The sequence below is a fragment of the Patiria miniata genome, unplaced genomic scaffold, assembly GCF_015706575.1.
Source record: "Patiria miniata isolate m_02_andy unplaced genomic scaffold, ASM1570657v1 HiC_scaffold_6, whole genome shotgun sequence".
NCBI lineage: Eukaryota > Metazoa > Echinodermata > Asteroidea > Valvatida > Asterinidae > Patiria > Patiria miniata.
In genome coordinates, this window is record NW_024037073.1 from 3,102,898 (window position 1) to 3,119,570 (window position 16,673).

At 40.3% G+C, this 16,673-nt stretch overlaps 1 protein-coding gene across 2 annotated transcripts; it reads right to left on the reverse strand.

Moving 5' to 3' along the window:
• Positions 1-1,049: 1,049 nt before the first annotated feature.
• LOC119743096 (thioredoxin-related transmembrane protein 1-like) lies at positions 1,050-15,700 on the reverse strand. Of its 2 annotated transcripts, XM_038219448.1 has the most exons (7): positions 15,492-15,700; positions 14,735-14,894; positions 4,708-4,869; positions 3,449-3,577; positions 3,145-3,190; positions 2,258-2,359; positions 1,050-1,534 (listed from the first exon to the last, which is right to left on the reverse strand). In XM_038219448.1, exons 1-7 carry the CDS (start codon positions 15,526-15,528, stop codon positions 1,286-1,288), a joined length of 885 nt encoding a protein of 294 aa, XP_038075376.1. In that variant the 5' UTR covers positions 15,529-15,700; the 3' UTR covers positions 1,050-1,285. The 2 variants fall into 2 exon arrangements, with proteins under 2 accessions (XP_038075376.1, XP_038075377.1); XM_038219449.1 differs by lacking the exons at positions 14,735-14,894; positions 15,492-15,700 and adding an exon at positions 11,241-11,447.
• Between the last annotated feature and the right edge of the window lie 973 nt (positions 15,701-16,673).

The following is a 16,673-nucleotide window of genomic DNA, read 5'->3' on the forward strand; positions in this document are numbered from 1 at the left end:
AAAAACAAATGTGTTGCTTATGCTTACTTTTTTCATTTCATAATTTGCAGCTAAAATTCTTGCATTCAACACTCCTGACATTCTGTTCTTGGGTGCTAAATTTTTAAACAAACCCCTAGAACAAAAAACAAAAAAAAACAAGAATAAATCCGTATTATTAATTATGAAGAAAAGAAACTGACGATCAGCTTTTTTTTCTGTTTGATTATTAACTGATTCTGCATATCGATTTAAAAAAAACCAACAGTTGTGGTGAAAAATGGTTATTAACAGCCAAGTGTAATGCAAAGCAGGAAGTTGGAACCGTTAGGTTTCAACATGCTGCTTGACCATACACAGTATGCCCCCCCCCCCAAAAAAAATGTGTTCGTCTCACTATTTTTTAAATAACTACAAAACCATGAAGTCAATTTTGAAATTGTGAAGATCCTCCTTACCCTTGGTCTAAACCCCTATGAGTTTCATTTAATTTCAGTCACTCATCACTTCACAATGTTCAATTGATCACAACAATATTTTTGGACACTGCGGCCAAGTTCCTTGCCTTAATCAATTTCAGCGCTGTGTGATGTAAGCTGTGTAAAATCCTTCATGTTGTGAAAAGGGCTGCAGTTGGGATTGGAATCATTTGCCTGGCTATCAGTCATCATGGCAAGACCTCAGTTGAATGCTCAAGGGCAAATGATTCCAATCCCAAACCACATCAGCTTTTTTTCACAACATGAAGGATTTTACACAGCTTACACGACACAGCACTGAAATTGATTAAGGCAAGGAACTTGGTCCCAGTGTCCACAAATAATGTTGTGATCAATTGACCATTGTGCAGTGAGGCGTGATGGAAATAAAATGTAACTCATAGGGGTTGAGGCCAAGCATAAGGAGTATCTGCACAAACCAAAATTTTCAAAATAGATTTCATGGTTTTGTGTTATTTCTAAAATAATGAGATGGACAATTTTTGGGGACATACTGTAGAGTTTCAGCTTAGAATATTGGCTTTAAGTAAGCAAAGACAAGTCTTCAATCGCAGAGTGACAAATGATTTGTAATCCATGTTCTCACTAATGTTGCCACACTATTGCACTGCCCCAGTATCGCTGCTGCACACAGGGAGCAAGTCAAGCAACAAAACAATTGTAAATCCACACCAAAAATCAAACAAATTACCAAATAAAAAAAGCAGAATCCCAAACTTTGAATTTTATTCTTAAAAAGGTAAAAAGAAGAGTTGATGATTTTCATCCTGTCTGCAGAAAGCAAACCAAATTGGGAGAGTCCTGACTCAGTTTTTGTCGTCAGTGGTTTCCGTCTCAGTTTTTCGTTTTCTGAGAGAGGTGTCCCCTGATTGGTCGGTTGTCTCGTCGGCAGCGGGTGTGGGTTGATCCTGTGTTTCTTCCTCTTCGTCTTCGTCTTTATCTTTCGTTTTGCTGATAGGTTCTTCTTCTTGTTCGTCTTCTGGCGCGGTCCCAGATTCCAGGGGTCTTGTCGGTCGCTTAGTGGGGCAGATGCAATCGGTGATGAATACCAAGATCTGAGTAGGAATAACAGATTTACAAACTGCCTTCAAATGTCAACAACTCACTTTTTAAACTTGTCATTCAACAATAATTTAAAGTTTTCATCTCTACAGGCATATCTCTGTCTTATTGCAAAGTTACATGTCTATATTTAAAATAAAATAAAAATACTTTTTGCATTGGCTTGATTTCTATTTGTTAAAAGGCCCATGCAGTGTAATTTTTGGTATTGCAATCCTTGAAAATGCACCTTTGTGTCCCATTTAATCTTATTTTCAATTTTTATTTTGCTTTTTCAAGGGTAGGTTGGTTCTTTTTTGCAAATTACATACTCGTGAGCAAAAGTGCGATGTCAATCCAGACAGAAACCTCAATATTACAGCTATTTCAGCACCAAAAGTTGCTAGAATTGTGGATATTTTGCTGTAATACATTTTCTTTTCTTGGTGATTCATTGTTTCTGTACGAGATAGTAGTCCAATTAGCACATTTTTCTGACAACTGTCAGTGAGCAAAGTGTTGGGTCACCATTTGAACAGAAACCCTCCAAACTGAACAGTGTCCTCCTGAAATGACATCACAGCAACAGTGCCCTCAGTTGTCAGGAAAAGCATGAAAACTTTAAATGTTCAAGACCAGCAAGCCAATGTTTTATCAACCACGTGATCGGCCACGTGACAGGCTCTTGACCAATAGGAATGGGGAAACTGTCTTAGTTATTTATACAATGAACTTACCATGCCGAGTATGAGCCCCATGGACACTGTACACACAGCAAAGAAACCATAGACACTCCATGCTGGGAAACCATACTCTGTGGTCATCAGTAAATGAAAGTGCTGTCATGGAATTCGAAAAATCAATTATTAAAAAAAATTATATACTGCTAGGTACTGAGAAAAGCACAACACTGAATCGTACATATTGAACTTGAGATGGTCATTTGATCCTGGCTAGCTTAAATTCTAAACAGGAAGTTTTGGGTTCGAGTCCTACCCAAGCAAGTTCTCACTGGTAGAAAGAATTAAAGCATATAGGGCTAATAATATCAATATCCCAAGAGGTCACCAAATTCTATCGATGCTGACAAGGATGTAAGTTATTTTTCCAGTGAAGAACCATATACTAACAACACGGAACTATGAAATATGCAGTGAAGTTCCTAATGAATATTCATCAGGCTTTGCCTCGCCCGCCGCGCTACACGGGGGAGGCGGCTTTGCCGCCTGTCGACCGCTTCGCGGTCAAGAGGCGCTGCGGTTGAGCAACCATAATTTATTAAAATCGCATACTGATGTGACTGCATTTCAAACAATGCAGTCACATCAGTACGCGATTTCAATAAATTTGTTGAACCATGGAACCGTGGTCAGAGTCTTTTTTAGCGTGTGTTCTTTGCTAGCGCTTTTCTTCAAAATGGTACAATGGATGTAAATGAAACTTTCACCAAATACGTCCAAAATACCAGCCTATAACATATCTCACTGGCACTTGTTTTGACAATTGCTACATATTTTTAAATATTTTCTTTAATTTGGGTCTAGAATCATTCTGTCTCACCCTGTATACTTGACGTATATATTTGGGATAGTCACAAATATAAATTGTTTGGAGGAACACTTACCCTCACTTTCATTGACAACTGGAATATCAGCGAGACGACAGTCATTCTGGAGAAAAAAAGAAAAAAAGAAAGCAATGTAAATTGATATAATTTACATTCTGGTTTAAAAGTTGAAATAGCACGGACATTTATCACTGAAGCTAATAACATGAAATGATAATTTGCTACTATTTTGTAAATTCAGTTCCACTCAAGAGAAACAATATGGCTTCGACCAACTTTTGAAAAGAGAATACTGCATACTTGTGCCAACTTTGAAACCGTTAGGCAAGCATAATGCAACCTTTGCAGTCTGTGTACTCACATGATTGAGTTTGGGGCTTTCCATGCTGGTACTGGGGTAAGTTCCTCGTATCGTCCGTGTGCAATGTAACCTGTAAAGTCATCTTTACCCCGGGAACCGGTGTAGACTCGGAACTCACCATTGCGCACACTGAAATCCAAACAGAGCATACATTAGTGAAATCAAAACCAGAAAAAAAAACAAGTCAGGAAAATTCAAGGGTCTTCATTGCCTTAAGGCAATAAGGACTCTTGAGTCAACGCCAAATATTAATTGTCAAAACCCTAACTCCGTAAGCATTTTTGATAGGGTGCAACCTCAATCCTGCAAAATCCTCTAACTGTCTCTGTGTGAAAATTGCATACAGCCTCAATCCTGCAAAATCCTCCAGCAATCACTGTCAATATGTTGACACAGAGCCAGTGGCATTCTGGAGCAGTGCAGAGGATTAAAAGTAACATTTAGGCCTATCTTTGTGCATGGCTGAGCATAAACAACACAAGGTCCGAGTCCGCCCCAAGACCTTGACACAGTGCATCCTCCAAAATCAGCCACACCTATTTGCCATATAGCCTCAATCCTGCAAAATCCTCAATTTTGCAAAGAGGATTTTGGAGGATTTGGGAAGGTTAGGGTTAAATGAAACCAGAAGAAAAATTACACTTAAAGTCCAAAACTGGTTCATAACTAGATGTAAATTCTCTTGCCCAGTCAGACCCGAGTAAGCAAAATTAACAAAATTGGTTGGTTACTGCTTGGTAACAACTAATCGAACCATGGTTCCTCTGCCAACAAGTCAAGCTAGTTTGGTCAAAGGGATGAAATCTTGAAGAAAATGTGATTCACTTTAACTGAACCAGACAGAGAAAATGGTATTCAGATTTGGAAGAAATGTTTCTTGAAGGTGCCTCAAGTTCGAGATGACAAATGAAGCCCCCTAAACAACATACCTCTGCTTCTTTTTCAGCAAAGTTTTTGTTATCGAAGGGGGCAGGGGAGAATTTCAAAGGCATTTTTCTTACGAGGGGCTTGAGGGGCCCTTTTCAAAGGCCAATGTACCACAACTGCAATACGATACATCCAAGTAAATAGTACATAGGATAAGTGACATCTAATTTGTAAGATTTGCTTTTAAAAAACACCACATATCAGTTTCCTTGGAATGGATAAAACCACTTTCAAAATGTCTCTAGAGGACTCTCAATTTTAGTGTTGAGATTCCAAGTTTTCACAGTATCCAAGACTTAAACAATAAATTTCACTGCATTCAGGCAACTCACTGGTAGAAGGTGGGCAGGGAAGTGACCAGGAAGCGACCGCTCAATCCCGGTGAGGCACTCACGTCAACCTCGCCCACTTGAATGCCGAGAACTTTATCCTGTGTTGAGAACTCCGTCCAGACAGGAGCGATGGCCTTGCAGGCAGGACACCAGGGGGCATAGCTGTGGGAAGGATTGAACTAGATGTTAGGGTTGAGTTTACACAGAAGCTGGGTTATAGGAAGCGGAAACTGAAAGCGGTATATCATGTCCTCGTGTACGTGCAACAAGATTGTATCTCCTAAAATGGGCCGTATGTAAAAGGCTAGTTTCAGAATGTCAAAAGGTCGTATCTCACTTAAAATAACCCGGATGTACACACAAAGTCAATGGACGTCGAGATCAGAGATGAAACTGGCATATGGCAAAAAAATCGGAAAATAGGCCGAACAGAAATACGTGTCCGAAATCTGGGCCACGCTACAGTTACACATATGTACATGCATGTACAATACACTTCATGCCCAATTTCCGGACACCAACTCCTGCTTTATTTTCGATTCAAACAAAATTTCACAATGAAAAGAAAAGGTCAGTGTTTTCATTGCATAAAACGCCTGAATTACAGTTAGAGTAATGGAGTCATCAACAAAGAAGTTCACTTCTTACTAAAGTCAAGGAAAAAGTCCGGAAGACAAGGGCACCGTTCATTCATGGTGCTTCAATCATGTCCATGATTACACAACTCCACTTGCATTCGTACGTGGGGAAAAATCAGGCATTATCATCTTTCTCTTCAAACAAATGCCAGTGAAATGTTTCGCTAATGCTCTCTTCGCTATCTTCAAGATAATCATCATGATTTTTAAAGCATTGCATTTTGTACAACTAAATCTGAAACCTCCGAAAATCGCACAACATAATGATTTTATCCACTGGATCGTTCACGAGGCTACCCGTTCCCGACCGGCCATGTGCTAGCGGACGGTATGGTGCGGTACGTACTGTACGCTGGTACCGTTGCATATCATCTTTTTACATGCATGCACGTGCGACACTGATTTTTCCATGTCACCTGTCAATGTTTAACTTTTTGTCCAGCCAGAAAAGGCTCCTATCAGTGTTATGGCCTGCGTTTCTACCGTTGAACACTCCAATAACGACTGGTGAAAGAGATTAAAACTACGTTCGCGATGATTTTAACGTGCCATTTCCATCAACTTTTCTTCGAAATTATGATTGAAATAAAATGACATTTTGTGAAAAATCGTTACAAAATCAAATTTTGTGGGACACATTGTAAGAAAATCGGAACTTTAGTTGGAAAATTCAAAAAGTTGGATTTCCGATTAAAATCGGAAAAGTTTCATCTCTGCGAGATACGACCTTGTTGCACTGACGCGACAATGTGGTAGTTAACATTTGTACGTGGCAGAAACTGCACAGAATTATGTAAATTTATGCAACATGGCAACGTCATGACCAAGGTCCATAAATTCCCACTCGCTGATTTATTAAAATGCATTCATCATGCAGCATTTTAATGGAAAAAAGGGGCAAAAACCCAACTGCTCCAGTTCCTAGGCAAAGTAATTTGTCACACTACCTCACAGTACGTCGTACAAAGTGCAAACTGTCACCATTGATCTCCCCTGGACTGTCCCACTGTAACCAGCACATTTTCATTTTTTATCTGCACAGAATCCCGTTAGGCAGGTCTCGGTCTCAAGACCGGTCTTGAATATGTTGAAAAAGTCTTTAAGAGAGATTTGTAGGCAAATGTGTGGCCAACTTGGTGAATTTTTACATGTCACCGAATGTTTCCACCTCATCGGTTGAGGTTGTCAACATGCAGTGACATGTAAAATTTCACTAAGTTGGCCTCACATTCACCTACAAACATGACAAATCTCTTTTAAAGTATTTTTCAACATATTCCTTACAGTTCTCACATGAAAGTAAACTCTCTGAGGTACAACTTGAAGGTAAGCAAAAAAAAAATTGTTTGCTGTTTGGAAAGTGACATTAGGTTGAAACATTTTTTTTTCATTTTTCGTGTTCATGAATTCATTTCAAGGTCGTACTACTCGTATTTGGAGTGATTCGATGCGGCGTGTTTCCTCTAAATTTCCTACCTCAAAAACAAGGTTTGTTGTCCACCACACAGTGCATCACGCACACTTATACCACGCGATGTACGGAAAGTGTTTGGCCAGTTTCCCGTCATGACTAGCATATGGTGCGCACGAATTGAATTTTCCATTATTTTTAAGAATTATCGACCATAAATATTTTGACAATAATTAAGGTAAGTTTTAATCACTTTTTTGTGGCCATTTTTTGTAAAGCTTTCATACTAGTGCAATGGAAAAAGGTTCAGGCTGAAATTCACATATAATTGAATACCCCATTCAATCAGCACCAAAAAAAATGGGGGAAAAAAATTTCCGACTTACCGACCCTATTTTTGAGAGGCATATAATCGGAAGCAGAACTAGTTGTTTTGGAAAAAATTCCGTACTCGGACGTCACTTTTTTCAATTAATTTTCTAGCGCCAAAAGTTACATCTTTTATCTTTATTCCTCCACTTTCCCTCCTCTACTCTCACCCTCTCCTTTCCTTAATTTCTATTTATTAATCAGTCAGTTACTTCATTGGGATTCGAACCTCTGACGCTTGCTTGATACACGAGACTCTTAACCGCTAGGCCGCGCACGATCGCTGTTGCAATAATCAATCTTTGGACGTATTTGAAATATCCATTGAAATAAACTAAATATTCATGAGAAAATAAATATTCATAATGACGTATTGCACTATCATTGGCAGGCTCATGCGACGTCATGGTTGTTGATGTCACGTGTATAACGTACCGCTGTCTTTCAGCGCAGCCACTACAATCAGTTTTGACCGGCTGCTTCAAGTTAGTTCTGCACGACGTTAGCTGGAGTTACCCAGCCCTGAATTTTATCATTGGGTTGTCATGTAGGCCCTGAATTTTATCATTGGGTTGTCATGTAGGGCTGGAGCTAATTTTTCACGTAACCGAGCAGCGTAAGCAGGTCCCAAAAAAAATTGCGAAAAGTTTTGGAAAATGTTCAATTTTGTCCCCGTTGCACACTAATTGCAACTGCAACTCACCCCAAACTTGCCTGGAATAACCATTACACAGGTCCTTGAAGTAAAAAACGATCCACGATGAAGAATCAGCCTACAATTGCAGTGAAAAAAGGAGGAATAACCGCTAACCTGACAACCTTGTAGGCATGGCCAGGACCGCAATTGGTTTGTGCACAAAAACAATTGTGTACAATGAATGGCGGTCGATTACCAGTGACTGTTTCATGCACTATCGGTTGCGGTTCCAGTACCAAAGCTGTGATGCGAGTGGTAAAACCTCATATTAGTGCATGAAACAGTCATCGGGTGTTACGCTTCCGCGTTACGTCATGCGCCAACAGCCAGCGCAGCCGGCAAAAACGAGTAGTTGACAGCGCTCCGCTCTGTGCCTGGTAATCGACCGCCATTCATTGTACATAATTTTTTTTGTGCACAAACCAATTGCGGTCCTGGCCATGCCTGCAAGGTTGTCAGGTTAGCGGTTATTCCTCCTTTTTTCACTGCAATTGTAGGCTGAATCTTCATCGTGGATCGTTTTTTACTTCAAGGACCTGTGTAATGGTTATTCCAGGCAAGTTTGGGGTGAGTTGCAGTTGCAATTAGTGTGCAACTGGGACAAAATTGAAAATTTTCCAAAACTTTTCGCATTTTTTTTGGGGACCTACTTACGCTGCTCGGTTACGTGAAAAATTAGCTCCAGCCCTACATGACAACCCAATGATAAAATTCAGGGCTGGGTAACTCCAGCTAGCACGACGTATGCATCCAAAATGAGCTCTAAAAACACATTTAGAATAAATTTTTTTCACCTTTACACAGCTTCCTGGATTTCTCTTGGTTCAAATGACAAGGTGAGGTGACAATTAATATGTTTGGCAGCAGATTAATTGACGTCCGAGTACGGAACTTTTCCCGTCTGCTTACGCCTTTACTACAATGACGTTTACTAGTTTGAATAGGTCATTTTTGAACGATAAAAAAACACCCTTGACTCTGATCAAAACTAAACTAAAGAGGGGCCCATAACTACACAATCGTGAAACTAAGTAATTAAGTGTAAGTGTAACATCATGTGTAATGCATGTAGCATCAAGCCGTTTCCTACATTCATGATAATGTACTGTGTATCATGGTATTCAGTAGCCCCACTAGTGTGGCCGTCGGTATGCTGCGCTGAACCAGCTCAGCATACCGACGGCCACACTAGTGGGGCGGTATCAGGTCAACTCGGACCCAAACCAAGTCGGACCCATGCCAAGTCGGACCCATGCCAACTCGGACCCATGCCAACTCGGACCCACTACCAACTCGGACCCACTACCAACTCGGACCCACAACCAACTCGGACCCACGACCAACTCGGACCCACTAACAACTCGGACCCACTACCAACTCGGACCCAAGCACGACCAACTCGGACCCAACAATGACTCAATCATTAGTTTCAGAGATTATATTTATAGGTGATCTTAATGTTAGTGCTTATAATAGTGAAGATATTCTGTAATTACATTGGGCAGAATGGGGCTTTTAGTTTTGTTGTTTTCTTGTATTGCCGCTGTGTGGAGCGCTATTTTGTGATGCGTACAGTAAATACTTTTGCTAAACGCTTATCGTTTTGAACGTCATGAAACTAAACGTGCTTAGCTTTTTGAAACCGTGACCTGTGAAGCTAAACCAAGAGGTATTAATAGCGTATAGTATAGGTTAGGCATATCGTATGTCATTCGTACGACTTGATATATACGTGCTTTTTCAAAATCTCGATTTTATTTTCCAAACGAAATTCAAAGGATTATAATTTTCAGTAAAAAATAAATTACTTGTAAGTTGTTTGTTTTTGCAAGCCTTTGTGTCGTGTAACAAGTGGTTTTAAGCGGCACGGCATTTTTTCTCAGTGAGGAAGTTATTAATTTGAAATAACTATTTAGGCCTTTCATTTCATGTAATATTGTTTGTTTGTTTTTAATTCACATGCTGGCTTTGAATTTTGTGGGATTTTTTTATGAATCTGTTTAACTTCTAATAATTTTTTGATTTAACTTTTTTGTTTAATATGGAACCTTCGTTTTTCTTGCAGTGTATGCAATGGTGTTTATGTGGTTTTTTTAAATAGAGATTAGAATAGACTTCGTTTTTATATTTTATTTATTTTATTTATTGACTTATAATGTTTACTTATATTTATTGAGTTTAATGTTATGTTTGAAAGTGTTTATGTTTTAATGCCATACTTTCCAATTTTATTTTTCTATGAAGATCTGTTCTTAATTTCAATAATTTGTATACTCGTTACGTTGAAGTTTGGATTAAAAACGAAATAAATTGCTGTTAAATTTAGCAAGATGGTGTGAACGATGTCAATTAATATGTTTTAATGAAAATAAATAATTGGTTAAACTTTTAAAGCGCAATATGTTTTAATGGAAACAAATAAAGATAATAAATAATTAATTACACTTTTAAAGCGCATTTCAAAATAGCATTTCAATGCGCTTTACGACAAAAATGTTATACTGCTGCAATACAGATATGAGATAATTTACCTTACAATTACAATGAAAATTTATACTAAACAGCATCACTGTAATAACAGATGAGAAGTGGACAAACTTTATGAAATGAATGATTGGGTAACCCTTATCTTTAGGACACCTCTATTTTTCACAAGTTCTGTTCAAAACTGACTTTGGCAATAGACTGTCCAGTACCAAAGTGGCCTTTGCAGGCTAAAGAAATCTTTTATCTTCTGATTAATGTTCTAAAGTTGTAATTTTGAAAGCACTTTCAAAGAAAATGTGACTTTCCTACCTTTTTTGCAGTTTGCCATCTTGGTTTTTGAGTCTGTTTACTGTTTGTCATTGGCATTGCCGTGTTTTACCCCCTAATTTCCCTCATAAATCAAAGCCCTGCCAGCCTCTTTCCACAAAATTAAACCTGCTGATATTCAAGAAGGGTCATACTGTTCAGATATAAGACAAGAAATATCAGAATGTCACTTTTGAGTGTCATTTAGTCAGCTGTTTTGGTGAGTCTTGTAACCTTATATAGGAACGGGGTCCTAAAAGTAAGGATTACCAATGATTGAAAACGATGTCGAATGATTGAAAACGATGGGTCCGAGTTGGTCATGCATGGGTCCGAGTTGGTAGTGGGTCCGAGTTGGTTGTGGGTCCGAGTTGGTAGTGGGTCCGAGTTGGTCGTGGGTCCGAGTTGGTAGTGGGTCCGAGTTGGCATGGGTCCGAGTTGGTAGTGGGTCCGAGTTGGCATGGGTCCGAGTTGGCTTGGGTCCGAGTTGGTTTGGGTCCGAGTTGGATCGAAACCAGTGGGGCTAGGTATTCAGGTACATGCGGATGGGCGGTAGACTGGTAGACGTAGGGCGAGCTAGAGTAGAGACTACACTTTCAAACTTTGGACATCAACATGTACGTACAATTTCACCATCCATTCTCCCTCCTGAATTATACTCCAATTGTCATCAGTTACTTGGACGACTTTGGCATCTGTCAAGAACACTGAACAGGCCACAAAGGCAACAAAATACGCCCTTCCAACTTGCATTTCGGAGGATTGCAGAAGTCGACGTGTACTAAAAATGCGCGAAATATCTCTCGTATGGTTCCATTTGTCTTACTTCCGATAACACTTCATGTTTAGACGTCTGGTTACCATTCAGACATGCACTTCCAATGCAAAGACTATTGAGGGCGCCAGTTAAAGAGTCTTCCAGAGATAGAGATGGGCTGGGCGGGTCGGAGGGGCGGGGCGGGACAGGTATCTGTACGTATCTGTATTATAATACCAAGTCGGCAAAGCGTCCCCCGGGGGGAACATCACACCAACTTAGAGGGAAGACAATTAGAAGACATTGCAGTTTTAGAAGTAGGTGGAAAAGCCCAGAAGAACTATTCTGGGGAAAACCCACGGAATCAGGTACGGACTAAAAACCCAACCCTAATGATGGCCCGCCTTCGAATCCGGCGCGCGCCCATGCAGGATTCGGACCTGGTTCACAGCGATATAAGGCGAGGAAAGTACCGCTACGTTAACCTGACTCCCCAGATAATGTTGGAGCAATGATGCAAGTTACTGAAATTTCAGTAATATTTGACAACAGTTTTGAAAATGCTCAGCTTTTCTCTCTGAAATCTTTTTTTTTTCTGACTTAAAACTTGAACAATTATTTCGGCCCTAGCTAGGCGGCCAGGGCCTGCCCAAGCGTGGTTTGTTTTGTGAGAGCGTATACCTTTCTCACAAGAAGTTGCCAGCTCTTCGGCTGATAAACAAGCAGGTCTTGGCTTCAAAATAACAATCTAAAAACTGTGTCATAAATGTGGCAAGAATCTCTTGACTAAATGCGATCGAGTCGCTCTGGTAAAGTGTCCTGTCTTTATTATTATTATTGTTATTATTATTAGCAACCAAAGCATCTAAAATGGTTGGATTAAAAACATCTTAAAAGACATTTAAACACACATGCATCCACAGGTAACTGCACACGATATGAAAACACTTTAACAAAAAAAATCAATAATATCAACATCAACATTTTTGTACACACAGCATTAACATGAGTTTCCCATCGTAAATCATCACTGATGTTCAACCCCAGCAGTTCATTTGTTTCACACGATCAGTGTTATGATCATCAATGTTTATGCTGGGAATTAACGGCACATGTTTACGGAAACTGATAACCATTTCTTTAGTTTTATTTGGATTAATCTGCATGTCATTATCTGAGGACTAATCAATCACCTCCTGCACCGACTCCTGCATTTTGGATTCATCTGGCGTTGTCACTATTTCATACAGTGTTGTATCATCAGCATATTTGACTGTGGGCAGGGAGGGTTGAAGATCTCCCATCATCATGATGAAAAGCAATGGCCCAAGTTTTGTTCCCTATGGGACTCCACCATTGATGACAGACCACTGCGATTTACAGGTGCCGATCCTAACACGCTGCATTCTGTGTCGCAGAAACTCTGTAACCCAGTTGACGATGACTTGATCAACATGACGAGATTTCAGTTTGTCGATGAGAATCACATGGTTGATCCTATCAAATGCCTTGCTGTAGTCGAGGAAAAGGACACGCACCATGTTCTTGGCTTGATCTGTGGCAGAGTACCAGTTGTGTAGCAGGTCAATAAGAGCGCAAGTAGTTGATGAGCCCGGGACGTTACCAAACTGGACTGGATCTAACTGCGGCTGGTACTGCTCCCATAGCCCTCAAGAATCTTCACTAGCACGGCGGTTAGGGAGATTGGACGCAAGTCATTCTCTACTGAGGCAGGTGGAGTTGTTTTCGCGATGGCGATAACATCAGCAGCCTTACAGATGCTTGGTAGAGTTGCTTGGGCCACCGAAGCATTAAAGATGGAGCAGACGGGTCTTGCCAACATGGATGCGTGATTTTTCAAGATCCAATTGGGAATCTGATCTGGACCAGGTGTCTTGTGTGTTCTCACCGATTTCAGTGCTTTCTCGACCGCCAAACTTGTGAGGACGTACTTGGTAGGAATTAGTCCTTCACTGTGAGACTCTGGTGCTTCCAGCGGAGGTAGGGCGGATGAGATGGATGCAAAGAAAGAATTCACCAATTCGGCAAATCTTCCTGATCACCATGCGCAACATTGTCGACAAGGTTTTTCAATGGATCATAGTCGTGTTTCCCACCAGTGAGTGACTACTTCGTTCCACCAATTTCTGCTTTGTTTAAGGTCCAGTAGTCTTTCCGGTGTCGCACGCCTAGCAATATAATGCCTACCTTCAAAATAATGGTTGGCGAAACATAGAAATTAACCAATATAAAAATCAAACGGTAAGAATCATTTTCGACTCACGCATGTTTATTTTACCACCTCATTACTCATCGATACTTCTTGAGAGCTGTCTGAGTACGCTCTCCCGTGTTTTGTGAGGTTAAAGGCAAACAAAATGACAAAAAATTGTAGACCTTTCTTTTTATGCAAACTATATGCCTAGGCCTACATAGTTATTTCTAAACACATCAGTAAGTCTTGATTGTTGAAATACAAAATAACCAACAAGCTACTGAAGAGTGAAGACGTAATAAACTTGCAAATTCCTAACATAATGAGGAAGTTATTACGGATTTTGGAGAAATCTCTTGCCACCCACGACTTAAAATTGATGTCCTTGTGGTTGCTATAATACAAAATGGCGTTCAATGTAACAAACGAAAGGAAAAATCTATTCGGTGACGCAAGTATCACAAAGTATTGGCCAAGTTTGAAGTCGTGGTGTGGACGACCAAGCTCAAAAATTGTCAATTTCAGCGATCTGATTTATAGTTCTGCCGCTCTTCAGGTTCTTGCAATAAATTTCCCGCTCAATTCGTCCCGCATCACTCCGTTCCACGGGTGTATCCTTCCACTCATGGAAACATAGACCCCTGGCAGAGACAGGCACTGCAGCGCCCCCACGGCAACGCCGACGTTGAATTCTGCATCTGATTTCTTGAAGGTTGCTGGGAGGAATGCTCCGGTTATAACGATTATCTTCTCGAGTTGGAGTTGCTTCTTAGCGAGGTAGACAGCTGTCTCGATCATTGTGTCTGTACCGTGAGTGATGAGGATTTTCGTCTGTGATGCATCTTGGTATGTTTTCCACATTAGCTCCCTGCAAGAACAGTTATGTCCACAAATAAAACTACACAAACAAACTAAATAACTATAGGCATAATCATCTTCTTTTTAATAGTACTGACGAGTTTAACGAAGCAAGAGCCTACAACTACAAAATCATGCCTTTAACCTATATTTTCCCATATCGTTCTCCTTTTTTATCTTCATTTTAAAAGGCACATCCCTAGGCCTATCTGTACTTGCTGTGCGTTTTATTTTCACCGTTTTATATTTAAACCGCCAAAACGTATTCAACTTCTCAATAAATACTTGCCTATCTTCATCCACGATATCTTGACTATCTTTCCTGCACACTGCTTTGAACTCAAACTTTACGTCTGGCTGTATTCGCTGCATCATGTCACACAAAGCAGATTCCCCGATTTCGAAGGCATAGCCTCCCATACGCCTCGGGTAATCTTTGTCAATTGTACCTGCATATGTAGGGAAGGGGCAGACAACATTTAAATTCCAAGTCGGGCTGATCAACTTATTACACATCCTTGCCAATAGACCCCAATCCTCATTTTGTACAACATTATTATGTGCTCATAGCCACCATCTTAGATACAAGTGTGGGGAACCACTAGCCCAGGTTGGACGACGTCTTCATTGCACATATTCCAAGTACATGAAGTAGGGCCTACTGGACGACGTCTTCATTGCATTACGTACGTCGCAGGGAGTTGAGTCCACCTGGGCTCTAGAGCCACCAACAGTAAACGTTTGTGATTTAGATGCCGAAGTATGGTGCTCATTCGATCGTTCTGAACTACATGCCGTGTATGGCAGATTCCAATGACAGTGTCAAACGCTGACGGTGAAATACAACGAAGCACGAAGCGTTTTCTCTAGTTAAAACCCACAATCTTTTCTGAATAGGCCAAGGTATAGGCCTACCGGTAACCCGGTGCCCATACGGCATCTAGCCAGGTGTCCGGCTTAAAATTATGACAACAGCGGATAGCCCCATGGAAAGGATACGCAGCATACGTCCTGTGCAAACCTATAGGTTCCATGATGGTACTTACCTCCTGTTTGCAGTACCAGTATTTCTAGGCCACTCATCGTCACTCTAATTACAACAGTTTACTGGTTCTAAAACTTGATGGGAATTTTGAGAAATCTTATGATTTTACTTCGCCAGGAAACGTTGTGGTAGGCCTACATGGTCCAGTAGTGCGGCCGGTGGTAGTGTATGCAGTGTGTTGTAGCGCATAATAGCACGGACAAGCGGGGTTTTAGTATACACGTGTTGAACACGTGCTCAGGTATTTTATGAGATAATGGCGCGAAACGCCCTCTAGTCCAGATGATAATAGCGGGCCGCGCTATTTTTTCCCCCATACCACACGCTGGAGGGCCCTTATAATGCAATAGTATGTTTAAAACTACCGCATCGATCGAGTCACTGCTGTAGTGTCATGGATACTACATTGGATTACAAATCCGATGGTGCGAGTTCGATTCCAATTGGATGCTTTTTTGTGGTTTGGAGGATTTTTCTTCAAGGGAAAATAAAGTTCGAGAACCTGACTTGCAACTCAACGTACTTCGGAATACGCCCATATGCATGTGTACAGAAAAAAGGCGTACGGAAAAAAAAATAATAGCGCTGGCGGGCCAGCGGCCAGCCAACTACCTCGATCACGGGATAACAAATTCAAACATTATTAGATTAAATAATTTGACTTGCTGTTACGTTTTTTTTTAATCCTCAGTCCGTTTTTATCACACATGTAAATGCTGTTATTTTTTCATGTACATGTATTTAACTTTGTCAGCGTCCATTCTCCCACACATATCACAGCATAGGCTAGTGTGGGTCTTGTATTAAATTACAATGCAGTAGTACTTACATCACACGATATAAAAAAAATTATGTGATATACATATACATTCATCCAGCAGGAGAGTTAAACGTGAATTTAAAGTTATTGCGAAGCTTCGATAAGTAGAATGAACCGTGGGGTTTTCATATCGTCATTAAAGACGATTAAAAAAAAAGGATTTAAAAAGTAATTATGACATCTGTAATATATATAACCACATTTCAAAAAGCTAGAAATGGAGGTACACTGAAAAGATTTTCCTCTTGCAGCATACTTTAGGCCAGAAAATAGATTTCATTGAAAATGTGACCCCTCTCCACCCCCTGTAAAAAGAGAACATATATATATATGACCGTAATTAGTTTTAATGATTAATTTGTT

Coding starts and splice junctions, on each gene's coding strand:
- LOC119743096 (XM_038219448.1), bottom strand. CDS start 15,528: ATGAGTGGCCTAGAAATACTGGTACTGCAAACAGGAG. Junction 14,895..15,491: donor ACTGGTACTGCAAACAGGAG/GTAAGTACCATC, acceptor CTACATATGCAG/GTACAATTGACAAAGATTAC. Junction 3,578..4,707: donor TCCCTGCCCACCTTCTACCA/GTGAGTTGCCTG, acceptor TTTGGATTTCAG/TGTGCGCAATGGTGAGTTCC.